The sequence below is a fragment of the Podarcis erhardii genome (genome assembly GCF_964252035.2).
Source record: "Podarcis erhardii genome assembly, chromosome: 2".
NCBI lineage: Eukaryota > Metazoa > Chordata > Lepidosauria > Squamata > Lacertidae > Podarcis > Podarcis erhardii.
In genome coordinates, this window is record NC_138498.1 from 28,935,614 (window position 1) to 28,951,255 (window position 15,642).

At 43.9% G+C, this 15,642-nt stretch overlaps 2 protein-coding genes across 2 annotated transcripts; one reads left to right on the forward strand and one right to left on the reverse strand.

The window, feature by feature from the left end:
- Positions 1 to 4,010: 4,010 nt before the first annotated feature.
- CCDC137 (coiled-coil domain containing 137) lies at positions 4,011 to 10,553 on the reverse strand. Its single transcript, XM_081849980.1, has 6 exons — positions 10,418 to 10,553; positions 8,578 to 8,696; positions 7,429 to 7,624; positions 6,232 to 6,314; positions 4,883 to 4,962; positions 4,011 to 4,590 (listed from the first exon to the last, which is right to left on the reverse strand). The coding sequence occupies exons 2-6, from the start codon at positions 8,690 to 8,692 to the stop codon at positions 4,378 to 4,380; spliced, it is 687 nt and encodes a 228-aa protein (XP_081706106.1). The 5' UTR covers positions 8,693 to 8,696; positions 10,418 to 10,553; the 3' UTR covers positions 4,011 to 4,377.
- A 128-nt stretch (positions 10,554 to 10,681) lies between these two features.
- On the forward strand, positions 10,682 to 13,958 carry OXLD1 (oxidoreductase like domain containing 1). The gene is made up of 2 exons (XM_081850007.1): positions 10,682 to 10,824; positions 13,228 to 13,958. The coding sequence occupies exons 1-2, from the start codon at positions 10,729 to 10,731 to the stop codon at positions 13,672 to 13,674; spliced, it is 543 nt and encodes a 180-aa protein (XP_081706133.1). The 5' UTR covers positions 10,682 to 10,728; the 3' UTR covers positions 13,675 to 13,958.
- The last annotated feature ends 1,684 nt before the right edge of the window (positions 13,959 to 15,642 follow it).

Below are 15,642 nucleotides of genomic sequence, written 5' to 3' on the forward strand. Positions count from 1 at the left end.
TAAAAAAAATAAAAAGAAAGCAAGATGGGGCTTTTCTTCTTCTTCTCATGGGCCAACACAGCTACTTTTGACCTTAAGAAAAATGTTCCAAATACATAGAGCTGGTGCCCCCACATGAATGCAATATTGCTAATATCTAGAGAGCTCTCCCCTGCGGCATCCTGTCATTGTGCAACAGGAATTAGGTAAGGCCATAGGGGAAAAGGCGGGCTGTACATCCGAGAAGCTGTTTACGAGTCCTCTTAATCGAGTACAGCACACCCACAATGTCATCGTTCGTGCAATCAGGCTCAAATTGGTTTTAATTAAATCTCAGCCAAGTAGTTTGAACCAGCGACATCTGTCCCATCCCCAGCAGCTTCAGAACATGCTTCTGATCATTTTTCTTTCTTCTGGGGACAGTTTACCTTTCCATTCCTCCTTTGTGAGATAACTGAACGTAAATAACTGCAGCAATAGGACTGTCCCCCAAACTCCATGCTTGGGACACCGTCCTTGATGGTGTCCTGTGTATGTGTAGGATGGGGAAAGCCAACATGGTGCTCCTCAAAAGTTGCCGCACAGCAGACCTTGAGACTCCATAGCATCTCTTTGAACAAGAGTTCTGTGCAAATCAAAAGCTTGCCAATATATTTTACTATCATGGCCCACCCAAAAGCAGTGTCTTAGCAGTTCTAGACCTTGCAATACTTTGGGACAAACTGAACACCCATTCTTGTGCTTTTAAGGCAACACGCACCTTGCAGTCCAGTGCACTCAGCTCTAAACATTGTGCGACATCTTCCGACAGAACTGCAACCCCGAATGCTCTTTCTCTCTAGAGATTCCCAGTGAAGTCAGTGCAGGACTTGTCTTTCAAGCAAAAGCGATAGACACAACAAACTCAAGGTGTTCAACTGTTTGAGTACGACTGTTTAGAACATGCAACCGTAACATTCCCAGCAGTCTGGTAGCATCCAGAGTTTTAGAAGCCAAGGGATAAGCTGTGAAAAGCTAGTAAAACAAAATGATTCAAGCAACAATTTGGCAGAACTAGACTGATCCTTGTATTGTATAAATGTAAGTTAGTAGGAGATAAAAAGAGACTATATAAGAAATATGCAACTGTGCGGTATAAAGTACAGTGAGATTAATTGGAAGTCATTTTTAATTTCTTTCTTTATAAGTTTCATAATTGATTTCAGTATCGGGAGTATAAATGATGTTAGTTATACTAATTTTGTTGTTTCCTATATTGTGGTTGTTTGTTTGACTTCATTATTTGTTTGTTTGTGTTTCCCCGTAAATGTATTTACTTTAAATCAATAAAGATATACTTTTTAAAAAAATGATTCAAGCAACAGGTAGCTAAAAGTGGTGGTGGATGTAGATCAGGTGCTTTGAGAGAAAATTACCATACTCTTAGAGCCTAAACCAGCACCACAGTGTAGTAAATAGCTGTATTACAGATTGTAACCCCTTAGATTAAGCCAGAACACAGACAGTGAACATAAAGGTTCAAACCAGCAAATACAGCCCAATTCTGCATGGAGGCTGCAGGTGAAGCTGTGGGAACATCCCTCACTACTGATAAATCAAGGATGTTGTTTCCTGCCGTTTGGCTTTGACAAGAAGAGGTGCTCCTTCTTCCCAGCCCACAGGATGCTACTTGTACTACACTATATTAGTATAAAAAGACAAGAGAGGATTCCCTGTTGTTTATGGGCACATCCTGCCACCTACTGACAAGACCCGTGCTAGACATTTTAAGACGCCGCTGCCACTCTTTCCCAACCTCCTTTGTTTGCACTTATGAGGACATCCCACTAGGACAGCAACCTGGGTTGTTGCTGTTTTAATGCAAATCTTGTTAGGCAAAGGTAAAGGGACCCCTGACCATTAGGTCCAGTCGTGGCCGACTCTGGGGTTGCGGCGCTCATCTCGCTTTATTGGCCGAAGGAGCTGGCATACAGCTTCCGGGTCATGTGGCCAGCATGACTAAGCCGCTTCTGGCAAACCAGAGCAGCACACGGAAACACCGTTTACCTTCCCGCCGGAGCGGTACCTATTTATCTACTTGCACTTTGACTTGCTTTCGAGGAGCAGGGACCAAGCAACAGGAGCTCACCCCATCGCGGGGATTCGAACCACCGACCTTCTGATTGGCAAGTCCTAGGCTCTGTGGTTTAACCCACAGCGCCACCAGCATCCCTCTTAGGAGGAAGTAAATTGCTCCTGTTTTCAATTAACTCTTGTGAGTGACTGAAGAAGCTAGAAGCCTTGAAGAATATTGGGGGAGGGACAGGGGAGAGAAGAGAGAAATGGCATAGGTCTTTCCCCACTCTTAGTTTCACCAGCCCCACATTCCAGGATGGAATTAAGTATTTTAGCCTTTTCCGTAATGGCGTCCCGGTTTTGAAATGCCTTCCCCAAAGAAAGGTATACCCGGTGCTGACTGTCGGATCTCTAGTGCCAAGTAACAACCTTCCTATTTGCCCAGGCATTTTAGACCTTGCCTACTTTGACCTATCCCATTTTTTTAAAAAAAAAAAGTTTGATATTTTGGGGGTTTTGGAACCTTTTGATGGTGGGCAGTTAAAATATTGCAAAGCAGACTTGCTTTCTGTTCCACCCTGAATAGGCTGCCACGGTAAGGCACCTTCAAATTCACTCTGTGACGGTAAACCCATTCCTGGGAGACTTCCATCCCACTACTGGATGGGAGTCACAAGGGAGGACTGTCTGCTGAAGCCTCATCCCACTGCAGGGAAAATAACTCTCTTTGCAACTAGAACAGGACAGCAGAGAAGAGACACAGCAATGCCTCCTAGCTGTGGGGAGAGAAGAGGCAACAGATATGGTAGTGGAGTAGGACAGCTAAAAATAATCCCAAGATATTTCAAAGCTGGCAAATCACATGCTCCTTGGCTTTCAGATAGTACAGGCATGTCCAAATTTCAAGAGACTGAGATCTACTCCCACTATAAAAAACTGGCAGTGATATACCAATGTTTTGAGCTTTTTTTAGGAAGCCGAAGTTGTTGAGCTTTTTTGGGGAAGTCAAAAGCTTGTTGAGCTTGCGTTGAGTAGAGTGGTACCTTGGTTCTAGAACTTCATCTGTTCCGGGAGTCCATTCGACTCCCGAAACCATTCAAAAACCAAAGAGCGGCTTCCGATCAGCTGCAGAAGCTTCCTGCACTCAATCAGAAGCCACGTTGGACACTCGACTTCTGAAAAAAGTTCACCGGAACAATTGCGGCTTTTGGGATCCAAGCCGTTCGGGAACCCAGGTACCACTGTATATACACTTCCAGAGTTAATGCTAAATACATTGCTTCTGGTAAATGAGCCACTATAGCCGCTAGATGGCTGTGAAAATTTGTGTCCCAGGCTTTTTAGACTCTTATACCCATGTACTGGGACGCGGGTGGCGCTGTGGGTTAAACCACAGAGCCTAGGGCTTGCCGATCAGGTGGTCAGCAGTTCGAATCCCTGTGACGGGGTGGGCTCCCGTTGCTCTGTCCCTGCTCCTGCCAACCTAGCAGTTCAAAAGCACGTCAAAGTGCAAGTAGATTAAATAGGTACCGCTCCGGTGGGAAGGTAAACGCCAGAGAAGTAGATAGGAAAAATGTGCATATTACCAGTGTAATATTAAACACAAGAATGATTTCTGACCACCTTCCAGCCACAAGAGGAAGACCAAGCTGGGAAGAAATGTATCTTAACCCTAAATAGCTTTGCTTGGCAATCCTCATTCTCCTTTCACATCTTATTTATCTTTGTGCCAGTGTGCTGAGAATGGGAGCGAATTGTGTTTCTCCAAATTAGTTGGGGAATATATGGATGCAGAGTTGCGCTGGACAGTTAGCAGCAAGAAAGAGAACTTGCCACTGATACTGAAAGAGCGGGGAAAACTGAGCACTGGACCTTTCATAACCTTCAAAATCAAATGAGACCATTTTGCTTTCTTGTCATTTTCAGGGTGCTATTTTCATTCCGTATTCCTCTGTCAAATGGCTACAACCAGTGGATAATATAAATATATTTATTCGGTGTAATTGCCTCTGAGACCATTCCCATACTAGTCCTCCTACTCTGAATCCCAGAGGAAAATTAAGAGAAGATTACAGAACCCCCAAGTTGCTAAGATCACTAGGCATGAAGTTCCAAGGTTGAGTCTAGAAAAATTCCACTGTATACACTTCGCTCTGCTTCTGGAAGTAGCAGGCAACCGCCATATTGCCCAATGTGTACAACACCAGTCAATCTTGCTGGTCCAGATGGCTTGATGCAATCATCCAAAGAGAGGACCATTTAAATACACAGCCATCTTGGCTGCTGCTCTGTTCTTGTATTAAAATGTTTCTTCCTGCTGTCTGGTGGAAACAGTCTGACATCTCAGACGAGCTTCTTTAGTTTGTCAATAGCAAGCTGACTTTCGGACATTTGCTGCTGCTTGCGTTTCTTTATGTCCCGGTAAGCTTGGACAACTCTTTCTCTTTCCTCCTGCACGATCCTCTGGCGAGCAAGGGATGTGTGGAACACTTTTGGAGTGGATGGTGTCCCACCGGAGCCCAAGAGAGATGTCAGCAGAAGCTCCTTCTTGCCGGCCTGGAATGTAAGAGAGATTGGTTCAAGTTAAAGAAGCACACAGAGGAAAGAGGTTATAGATTGAGTATGATCATGAACACAGAACCAGCTTACAGAAAACAAACAAACAAACAAACCCTGAAATACCTGAATCTCTGATACAGCTAGTTTGATAATAGTATTGCTAACACCAAGTCGGTGTTCTTCCCCAAGCTTTGCTACCTATCATGTAAAATTACTTCCTGTATAGGTAGCAGGGTCACTGGCAAAGTTAAAAGAAAGAAATAGAATTTCATGCAGCTACATAACTTACCTTGTCTTTGACAACACTCTTCCTAGGTTTTGCTGTAATTGTTGGTGGCTGTTCAGCAACCTCACCAAACTTCACCGAGTCTGAAAGGAGTGGCAAAGAGGTAAGCTCCAAGGGACTGAATTGAGATGGAGGTAGAACTAAAATAGATATATTCTCCTCCCGTTATATCCCATTTAGCAGCCTGACTCTAACCTGAAGTGCAGTCTAGAGGCCAACACAGCCACTCCCATTTGTCATGTCACAGCAAAGAACAAGTAGCTTTCCGTCCTGTACGTTAATCACCACACTACACAGCAACAAACTACTGTTCATCTCCCATTCAAGTGTACCTGTCCCTATTACAAAAATCAGCACAATGCAACTACACTTTATATACATATTTCAGCTGGAAATTTGTTGCTTTGGACATAAAGGTGTGCCCTAAAAAACAGGTATCCAAACTTTGGAAGTGGAGCTGGAACCCAACTTCCTCTTGACAATAGATTTGCTTGATAGCAAAGACCACCAGGCTTTGGCTTTTAATTATCTGGTTTCTTCAGTGTTTGGGATGTTTTAGTCCTGCCTTTTAAAAATACGAACAAGTTTTCATTTTTATTCTGTTTCAGCTTTATGTTGGTTTTACTCCATGTGTTATTTATTTATTTGTTGTTATTACATTTGTTTTAAAAAAGCAACTAATGAGTAACAACAACAACAAATGACAGAGAGACTGGTGGTTCAATTGATGAAAGTGTTTGCATTGCTAAAAACTCCTAACACCAGCTCTCCATGGCTTGATGCTACAGCAGATGGCCTGTAGCTTAAGGGTGCATTCATTTTCCAATCCTGCTTGGCTGTGTTGTGTGTGTGTGGAATTTTAGGTGTTTTTAAGCTGCCCTGAATGGGGATTTTGCACCAGAAGAGCGGGATAATAAATAATAGGCAACTGATTTAACATATCACTGTAAACAGTGATATGCTAAATCAACTTTCTGTTCCCACACAAACGGCAAGTTTTTGTTTTATAAAGTACAAAGAAAGAAAGATACTTTTTGAGTTGAACTGAGTAAACTACAGCCTTATGAAGATCCAGACAAATCCCATAATCGAAAGGAATTGTGTATCCTATTGTAACATAAGTCAACACCACAATCCTTCTCCTCAGTAAGAAATTTTCAATATCCAGATAGAACTACCACCACAAAAATAAATGCACACTCAGAGCACCCATTGGAAAAAATATATACATGCAGGAAACATCAAGAAAGATGGGGTGGTTTTCAAATCCTTGGAATTCTGTAGCAGAGCTTTGGGGTGTTCTGGAACTCTGAAGAAAGCCAAATAGTGATACATTGAAAAACTTCCCCTACCTTTGAGAAAGTCTTTCTCCAGCAATGCTGCTTTTTTCTCCTCTTTCTTCCTACGGATTTTATCCAGCTTCTTCTTCTGAAAACTAGAAAGCAAGTTTTGTTGAAAAAAGGATGCAACAGGAGCTTTACACGTGAATTTCAGCGGAGGATGAAGGGAATACAATTCAGAGCCTCAATCAGAGCAAAGAGGGCTACAAAAATACTGTGTCAGTAAAAGGCATTGTGTACCTGGCTACTGGCCACCTGCGGCCAAGTGCAGATGCCTGGGTACCAGGATGATGCCTGACATCACCACCACCTGGAGGTGCATGCCTGAACTGTATGCACACACTAATACCACATCCCGTAGAATTCTATCAGTTATATTTTATCTGCACAATTGGAATGAATTTCAGGAACCAAAATGCTTTTTCTGTGCTGCCTGAGCAGGAACGGTGAAGAACATTAACAGTTTGTTGTTGCAGCTTGCCTTCACTTACCCTACCCCACTGCCTTGCTCACAGTTGTGAAGAATATTCTTACATTATGAATAGTCTGTGTCACCATTAAGAAAAAGAGGTAGGAATAGGCCAATATCTATGTGGACTGTCCCTGGATCAAGTGACTTTTCTTCCTTAAGTTCGCAAAGCTCTCACCCTAGCTCAAGGTTGTCATCTAAACTAGCCAGATGTTTAACTGAGAATCAATCACAGTCAGCCCATCATTTGAAAAATAAGACTTTAGAGCCATCTTGCCCCAAAATGGCAATGAGACATTTCATTTTGGTGACAGTAAGCTTGGTTTAAGGAGCCATTTGGCACCTAGCTTATATATCTGAGTTTCCAACATTAGCTGCAAACTAAGGACGTGGGTGGCGCTGTGGGTTAAACCACAGAGCCTAGGGCTTGCCGATCAGAAGGTTGGCGGTTCGAATCCCTGCGACGGGGTGAGCTCCAGTTGCTTGGTCCCTGCTCCTGCCAACCTAGCAGTTTGAAAGCACGTCAAAGTGCAAGTAGATATTTACCACTCCGGCAGGAAGGTAAACGGTGTTTCCATGCGCTGCTCTGGTTCACCAGAAGTGGCTTAGTCATGCTGGCCTCATGACCTGGAAGCTGTACATCGGCTCCCTTGGCCCATAAATTGAGATGAGCACTGCAACCCAAGTCTACGACTGGACCTAATGGTCAGGGGTCCCTTTACCTAAGGGATCAAGCTTACTCTTTCTTCCTCTGGGACTTTTCTGGGACTGGCTCTTCTTTTTCGGGTTCACGCTGCAGCTGGTATTTGGTAAGGAACATCACATGCTGAGTTTCCCGCTCAATGCGCCCGATGTAGGTAGAATCTCCCTCTCCTTTTCGCCGCTTGAATTTTGGCACAGGTATGTCACCCTCCAGTATATGACCTGGTTGCTTCTCTGTGATGAAAACACAGACTATTACAGTCTTACTGTGTCCAATAGCACCCAGAGAAATAAAGCAAGATGAAGACAAAAATACCTTTATTTACCCTGGCCCTCTGCAAACAAAAATAGACAAGCACAGTGTCTATTTGACAGTGGTCCAAGCTAGAGCAGTCTAACATACTTCTGTGGGGCATAAATGGGTGTCTCACCATGTCCAACCACCCTAGATTTCCTCACCCCCAAAATGTCACAGTCCTGGTGTTAGCTAGGAGGACTTGCTCCGCAATTGAATATAGGATCAAATTTCATTGGAATTCATTAACTTCCCAATATAGCATGTGTTTTTTGCATTGATTGTGTTTATTATTACAGAGCTCCTTAGAGCAGATAGCTGCTGGCCCTCTGCCATAAGCAGGCAACAGATGTTGTTGCCAAAAGACAAATGGACTGGCAGTGAGTTATTTATTTCCTTAATAAATTTACACCCAGTTTTCATGAAAACAAATCCATAACAGTTATGCTGTTACTGACTGATCAATTTCCCACGCCAAAGCTTAATGAACTGAAAGTTGCAGAGGGACGTATGTGTGTATGCACACATGTGCTAGTATGGTAAAGAGAAAGTAATCCTATAATTGTAGAGTTGGAAGGGACCCTGAGGATCATCTAGTCCAGGCATTCCCAACCTGCAGCCCTCCAGATGTTTTGGCCTACAACTCCCATGATCCCTAGCTAACAGGACCAATGGTCAGGGCTGATGGGAATTGTAGTCTAAAACATCTGGCGGGCCAAAGGTTGGGGATGCCTGATCTAGTCCAACCCCCTGCAATGCACAAATATGCAGCTGTCCCATATAGGGATCGAACCGGCAACCTTGGTGTTATCAGAACCATGCTCTAACCAACTGAGCTATCAGAGTTGGGTCCATAGTGTATGTTGGAAAAACATGAAGACTGCTTTTTTACCCTTTTTCTTTTTCTTCTTGCTCTTGGGGTTCTTTAATTCATCACGGCTCCTCATTATTTCCCGCAACCGAAAAGGAATTTCTTGCTCATCCAGGCACTGAGTTTTGTTCTTCATTTGTCTACAGGTTTTTAAAAGGGGGGGGGGGTGTTATTGGCAAGCTTGTACAGTTTGTTTCAACAACAGCTGCCACCAATTAAAATTTCAAAATTCCTTTGTTAAGTATGACTTGAAGACCAGCTTGAATGACAGGTTTAGAGCAGCTGTCCATGACACAGGCAACTAGCAGGCAAAAGCTTGTGCTCACAATTTCACAGGCTGCTCCATATGAGAATGTCAAGGCTACACCATCTGTACGGGGCAGCTACAACAATGCCCACATACAGGACAGCTGCAACAGCATCATTTATTACATCGTGACATCAACGTTTTAAGCAGGGGTACCTAGTATATGCCCCTCCAGATGTTGCAGGGCTAAAACTCCCATAACCTCTGACAAGCAACAGAAATTGGGAAGCCAAGACCTGAAGGGAAACAAGGTAAGCACTCCTGGTATAAAGTGGCAATTGATTACATTTACCCGAAAGCAACACAAGATTAGGATAATAGTTATAGTTTAGCAACACCTGGAGGATGTTTATATATACAGTGGTACCTCGGGTTAAGAACTTAATTCATTCCAGAGGTCCCTTCTTAACCTGAAACTGCTCTTAACCTGAGGTACCACTTTAGCTAATGGGGCCTCCTGCTGCCGCCGCACGATTTCAGTTCTCATCCTGAAGCAAAGTTCTTAACCTGAAGCACTATTTCTGGGTTAGCGGAGTCTGTTACTTGAAGCGTATGTAACCTGAGGCACCACTGTATGTCGAACACTGAGCACTGAGTCTACTACTACTGATCATCTGAATAAAAACAATAAACCTCAAGCTTGACCTCAAGTTTAAGCCGCACCCATCCCGAGTACAATATTAAAGCAAGTTTTTTTGCGTGAGTTTTGGTGATCTTGAGCCGGGTTCCAGACGCAGCTGACATTCCCAGTGCCAAAAAGAGAGAGAAAGAAACCCCAAAGGCATACTTACCCCACTACCGCGAAGCGCACAACCGAAACCAGACATCGGCCCGCTTTTTATATATATATATATATATATAAATATTTATTAAGGTTTTGCATAATAAAACAAATATCACAATCAGAAAAAAACAAAAGAAAAAGACAATCAAAAACAGCACAGACCATAAATGAAAAAAAGTAAAGATAATCAGAAAAAAACAAAAAACAGAGAAAAAATTATTTATTGCTTACTGACTTTATAACCCTCTTTCCTGACTTCCTCACATCTCCCTTTTCTGTGTTCCCCTTTGCACAATCAAGTTCAGCAATTTCCTGCCCTCTTTCCAATCTTATTCCCTATTATACATTTCAACCTATTATGCCTTTGGTTTCCTTTCCTTTTAAGACCATTTATCACATGTTCTTTATAACTTAATCCCTTATATCATTTGTTTAGTCTCGACATAATAATACTCTGGTCTTACCCCTTTTTTCTCGAAACATTTTTACATATTTCTTTTTACCGTGTCACTGATGCCATATTATCTTTGTATCCAACATCATTTTAACATTCAAACATTTTACATTTTAGTCGATCACTTGCATCTGCCATCCGACATCGGCCCGCTTTTTAAGCAAGCCGCTGAAAAACCTTTCAATCCTCAGCTCCGCGTCTGCGATAAGGAGGGTGATGCGCATCACCCGGGCCTACCTTACAGGGCTGTTGTTTGCCAGCACCCCCCCCCCACCCGGGACAACGCGCACACCGAAACATCACCGGCGGGATAAACACTCACCTGCCCCTTGGAGCAGCCCCTTCCCGCGAGGCGGTGGCAGCAGGCGCCACCTGCGTCCGCGCCTTCCTTTTGCCCATCGCGCCTCTTCTCTCCTTTCCGCTTCACCCACGTGCGCCTGCTCTACTTCCGGTGCCCCCCCTTTGCCCGCTTCCCATTGGCTGTGCTCTTTTTTCCACACGCCCACCGTTTGACATCTCGTCGTTCCCCTCCCTTGAGGTCGCTGAGGCCATTGGCCGAGAGAGATGCCAGTCTCGGCGCCCGGCGCAGGGACGGGGCGTGGCTTCTTCCCCGGCAGTCCGGAGCTGATGTTGATGCTGCTGTTAGTGGGCGCCCTCCGCTGCAGCCGGCGGCTGACCGGGGCTCAGGATGCAGCAGCAGCGGCCGGGCGCTCGCCGGGGAAGGTGAGTGGGTCCGGCGTCGGGGCGAAGCTGCTGAAGGGCACAGTTGCATGCCTGGTCCTGAGCGCGTTTACTGGGTAGCAGGTCGGTCTTGCCCGTGGACTGAGAAGCTGCTGGGAGGCGGCAAAGGGAGAGAGCAGCCTGGAGTCGGCCGTGCCTAAAATGCCCGCTTGAAGAGGCACCCCGCTTTTCCCTTTCGCTTTTTAGAGTTACAGGCTTCAGGAGATGGCTTGTGGTTTGTTTATAGGGCGCCATAGCAAATAGCAATAATGTTGTGGCGACTGTTTCTAGAAGGGGATTTGTGTGCTGCTCCACCATGAAAGACTCTGATCACAATTATTATTACCCCTATTATTATTATTATTATTATTATTATTATATCATAATCGTCATCATTATCATTATTTTGTGGTACCCTGCCCAGTGTTTTTATTCTAGTGCCACATTTTAAACCAGTGTTTTTCTTCTAGAAAAGGTGCCGGCGCTGCATACCCCCATAAAAAAATAGAAAGCACTGATCCTGCCTATCTGACTGGGTTGCCATAGCCACTCTAGGCAGCTTCCATTATCATCATCATCATCATTATCATTACAGTGGTACCTCAGGTTAAGTACTTAATTTGTTCCGGAGGTCCGTTCTTAACCTGAAACTGCTCTTAACCTGAAGCACCACTTTAGCGAATGGGGCCTCCCGCTGCCGCTGCACGATTTCTGTTCTCATCCTGAAGCAAAGTTCTTAACCCGAGGTACTATTTCTGGGTTAGCGGAGTCTGTAACCTGAAGCGTATGTAACCCGAGGTACCACTGTACAGTGAAATCTTGGTTCCCAAACACCTCTGTTATTAGTTACAGATAGGTAGCCGTGTTGGTCTGCCATAGTCAAAACAAAATAAAAAAATTCCTTCCAGTAGCACCTTAAAGACCAACTAAGTTAGTTCTAGGTATGAGCTTTCATGTGCATGCACACTTCTTCAGATACGATAACCTCTGTTATTGTAATTTTCGATGCCCAGATACCGAAAACCCAGAAGTAAATGTTCCGGTTTTCAAACATTTTTCAGAACCCAAACGTCCGGCGTGGCTTCCACTTGAGTGCAAGAAGCTCTCGCAACCAATCGGAAGCCGCGCCTCAGTTGTCAAACGTTTCAAAAGCCAAACGGTCTTCCAGATCCGATTACGTTCGACAACCAAGGTTTGACTGTATTTTATTTGTACCCTGCCCAGTGTTTTTCTTCTAAAAAGGGGGGGCACTACTCGCCATGAAGTTGTTACAGTAAGCACCACATTTTTAACCAGTGTTTTTCCTCTAGAAAAAAAAGTGCCGGTACTGCTTACCCCCATAAAAAGGCACTCACCCTGCCCACCTGACTGGGTTGCCCCAGCCACTCTGGACAGCTTCCAACATATACAAAAACTTATTGAAACAGTAAACATTTAAGAACTTCCCAATACAGGGCTGCCTTCAGATGTCTTCTGAAGGTTGTGTAGTTCTTCATCTCCTTATGTGTCAAGGATGGGAGAGTGTTCCACTCAGCTATAATAGCCCTAGATGTTTCTCCCAAGTCGTCAGCCTCCCTCAACCTGCAGGGTCCATGGATTAGGGGTGGTGGGAGTTGGAAGTCCAGTAACAACACCTGGAGGACCACAGGTTTGCATCTCCCTGTGTGGCATTTGGTATACATGCATTTGTTGATGCTCCATTTCTGTTCAGACTTCCCACAACACACACTTTATTTACAGGACTTGTTGCCTCAAAACGTGATAGCTGCTGACTGAGATGGCTTTAACAGGAGGTTGGGCAGATTCAAGGAGGATGGCTGCTTGCCCCAGAGGCAAGACGTATGAGTTTAATATGTCACAGATTTTTAAACCGTTAGTAGTTTGAATTTGTCATTACTGATACTGCAATTGGGATATACGGTATAGCACATGGGTAGGTAGGCAAACTAAGGCCCAGGGGCCGGATCCGGCCCAATCGCCTTTTAAATCCAGCCTGCGGATGGTCCAGGAATCAGCATGTTTTTACATGAGTAGAATGCGTTTTATTTAAAATGCATCTCTGGGTTATTTTGGCCTGCCTGGTGTTTTTACATGAGTAGAATGTGTGCTTTTATTTAAAATGCATCTATGGGTTATTTGTGGGGCATAGGAATTTGTTCGTTCTTCATCTTTCCCCCCCAAAATATAGTCCAGCTCCCCACAAAGTCTGAGGGACAGTGGACCGGCCCCTTGCTGAAAAAAAGTTTGCTGACCCCTGGTATAGCACGTGTTACAAATTCTGTGAATAAAATACCAGTACATGAAATCTGGCAGATCACGCCCTGGGATGGATGGGAAGTACTGGAAATAAGCGATGGGGATATAGAAAGGGTTTAATCCATTTGTTTATGTTTTTGTTCTTGCTAGGAATGCATCTATCTATTCAGGCTCCCGCACAATTGTGGTACTTCAGTGCCTTTGCACAGATCCCATCACAAGTACTTAGTTAACATGTGGCGGTTCCCTGCAATGCTGATGGTCGATGGACAGCGGTACATGCACACAGATGCACGGGGCAATGGTTCCAAAAATACTACTTCCCTGATGGGCAAGGAGCCTGGCTCCAAGGAAGAGGCTGCTTCTTCAGAGGACAAAGATTCTGCTTTTGCCATCCCTCCAACACTTCTCCCCCCCACAAACTGTTGCATGAGTGGATGCCACAACTGTGTGTGGATTGCATACACTGAAGAGCTTCTGAAGTATTACCAGGACGGTGGAGAACAGGCATTAGCAGCTGTGGACAAACACATACAGGATGAGAATATAAAAATGATCTTAAAGATGGAGATCAGATTCCGAATGAAGAAAGACTGAAACCTTTTTAAAAGAAAAACAACAACACTGTCACAGCTTCATGCCTGGTCTTGGGCCATAACAAATTCTGAAGGAAAAATCTATCCTGATTGTTTATTCTCCCTTTTCTGAAGTAGAAGGGGCAAGTCTAATTTTATACAGGAATCCCAGTATTATTAAGCCTATCGGGATGATATGCAGTCCTAATATTCTTTTAAATTTAAACTACCTGTTCTTAAAAAGATGTCCTTATCCTGTATCCTATGATGACTATTATGTTTAACTGTATTTATTATTTAATAATGGGGGGAAATTCTGGTTTAAGATCGGAGTTAAGGCTATTTCAGGTTGGCTGACGATATAACAAGAGTGCCACTCAGTAGGATGATAATGTTATTTACTATGACTGTTCAAAGTGCTTAGCATGCATTATTTCAGTAATCCTTATAGCTGTCCTGTTACATAGATTGAGGATGAGCCATAAAAGTGAATGGCTTCCATTGTCCTCTACTTTCCCCCATAAAAGGCCTACAATCAGCAGTGCTGCTAAGGATGCAGCAAAACAATATTGAGCAGTGCAGAGGGCTTGGCAGATTTTTTCTCCATTTCCATCAGTGCTGCTAATTCCAGCAGTGCTCTTACTTTCCCCCCTCGATGATAGGAAGAGTTTTTCTAGGCTTTTGTGGAAGAGAACTAGCACCCACGAAAGTGCATACCCCTTCTAGGCCAGAAGGGGCAACCAACTGGAAACCCAGTGTATCAGAGGCATATATTTCTGTGTGATATTATTATTGGGGAGCTGCCTAGCCATGTGATACCTGCCTATGATTGCCAACTGACCACAAAAAAACTGGCAAAACTGGCTTTGTACCTTTAAGATCACTGTTGACTGGCACAAATCTGCCAGTGAACCTTTTTTTGCAGAATGGATGAACATTGTGCTGGCTGTTAAAGGAGCCAATTAAAAAGATGGCATTCCTAAAAAAGAGAAATTTCCATTTGGTTGTGTTAATTCCACTTAATTCAGACCAGCCAACAATAGCCTTGCTTCATCGGTAAAAGGCCACAAACCGCATTTCAAAATCCCAGAGAAGGATCTTGTGCAAAGCTTTGCATTTCCTCTGGCCCCTTCTAGAAAAGCAAACCACCACCCTTGTCCTTGGTTTGCCTACCAGGATAATATCACTTACGATCCTTTCCTAACCCCCTTGCTCTAAAGGATTTCTCAGACAGTCTAATCGCAGGTCACTTTAATGGAACTGCTGAACGTTCCACAAATTACAGCTAGCTAGACTTTAGTAAATAGGATTAAGCTACATTCTGTTAAGTAAACACAGCTGGATCACTTGGTGTACCAACTTTTTTTAAAGAAATGCTTAATTTGGTGCAAGTGGCGTGAAACTCATTGTACTGAAATGCATTGGTAGGAATTCTTGCCTGTGAGAAAGAAGGACACCAGAAGCCTTGAATTCACCACCCCACCTTATGTTTACACAGACAGCCCTTTGTTTGTGATTCTTGCACAGAGTATAGCTGCAGCTATCTTCTTACTTTAAGATCACCAGCTCTTTTTTTTAACCAGTTCCCGTGGCAGTGCCTCCCAAAGCAACTTGATGGGCATATATTTTAAGGTGCAAAAGCAGGTCAGGACAGGTTTTGTTTTGTTTTCTAGCCAGATGGCAAGCTTACTTTCAGGACATTTTGCTTTGTAATGGTCTCTTCTTTCCTATTGGGGGAGTGGTGTGGAGGAACATTTTGCAAGCAATATAGACCATTAGGTGGAAATGGCCTTAGCTCCCTGTAACCTACAGTTTCCTATTGCTCTGCTGAACAGCTGACCATTAAAGGGAACCTCTCTGCATCTTCTTGCACCCTTCTCTGCCCCTGAGTGCAATGCATTGAGAAGTCTTGCCTGCAGCCATCATCTCCCACAATCACTCAGCACTTGGTTGTTGCAGATCTTGTTTGTACAAGTATTCCACAACTGCT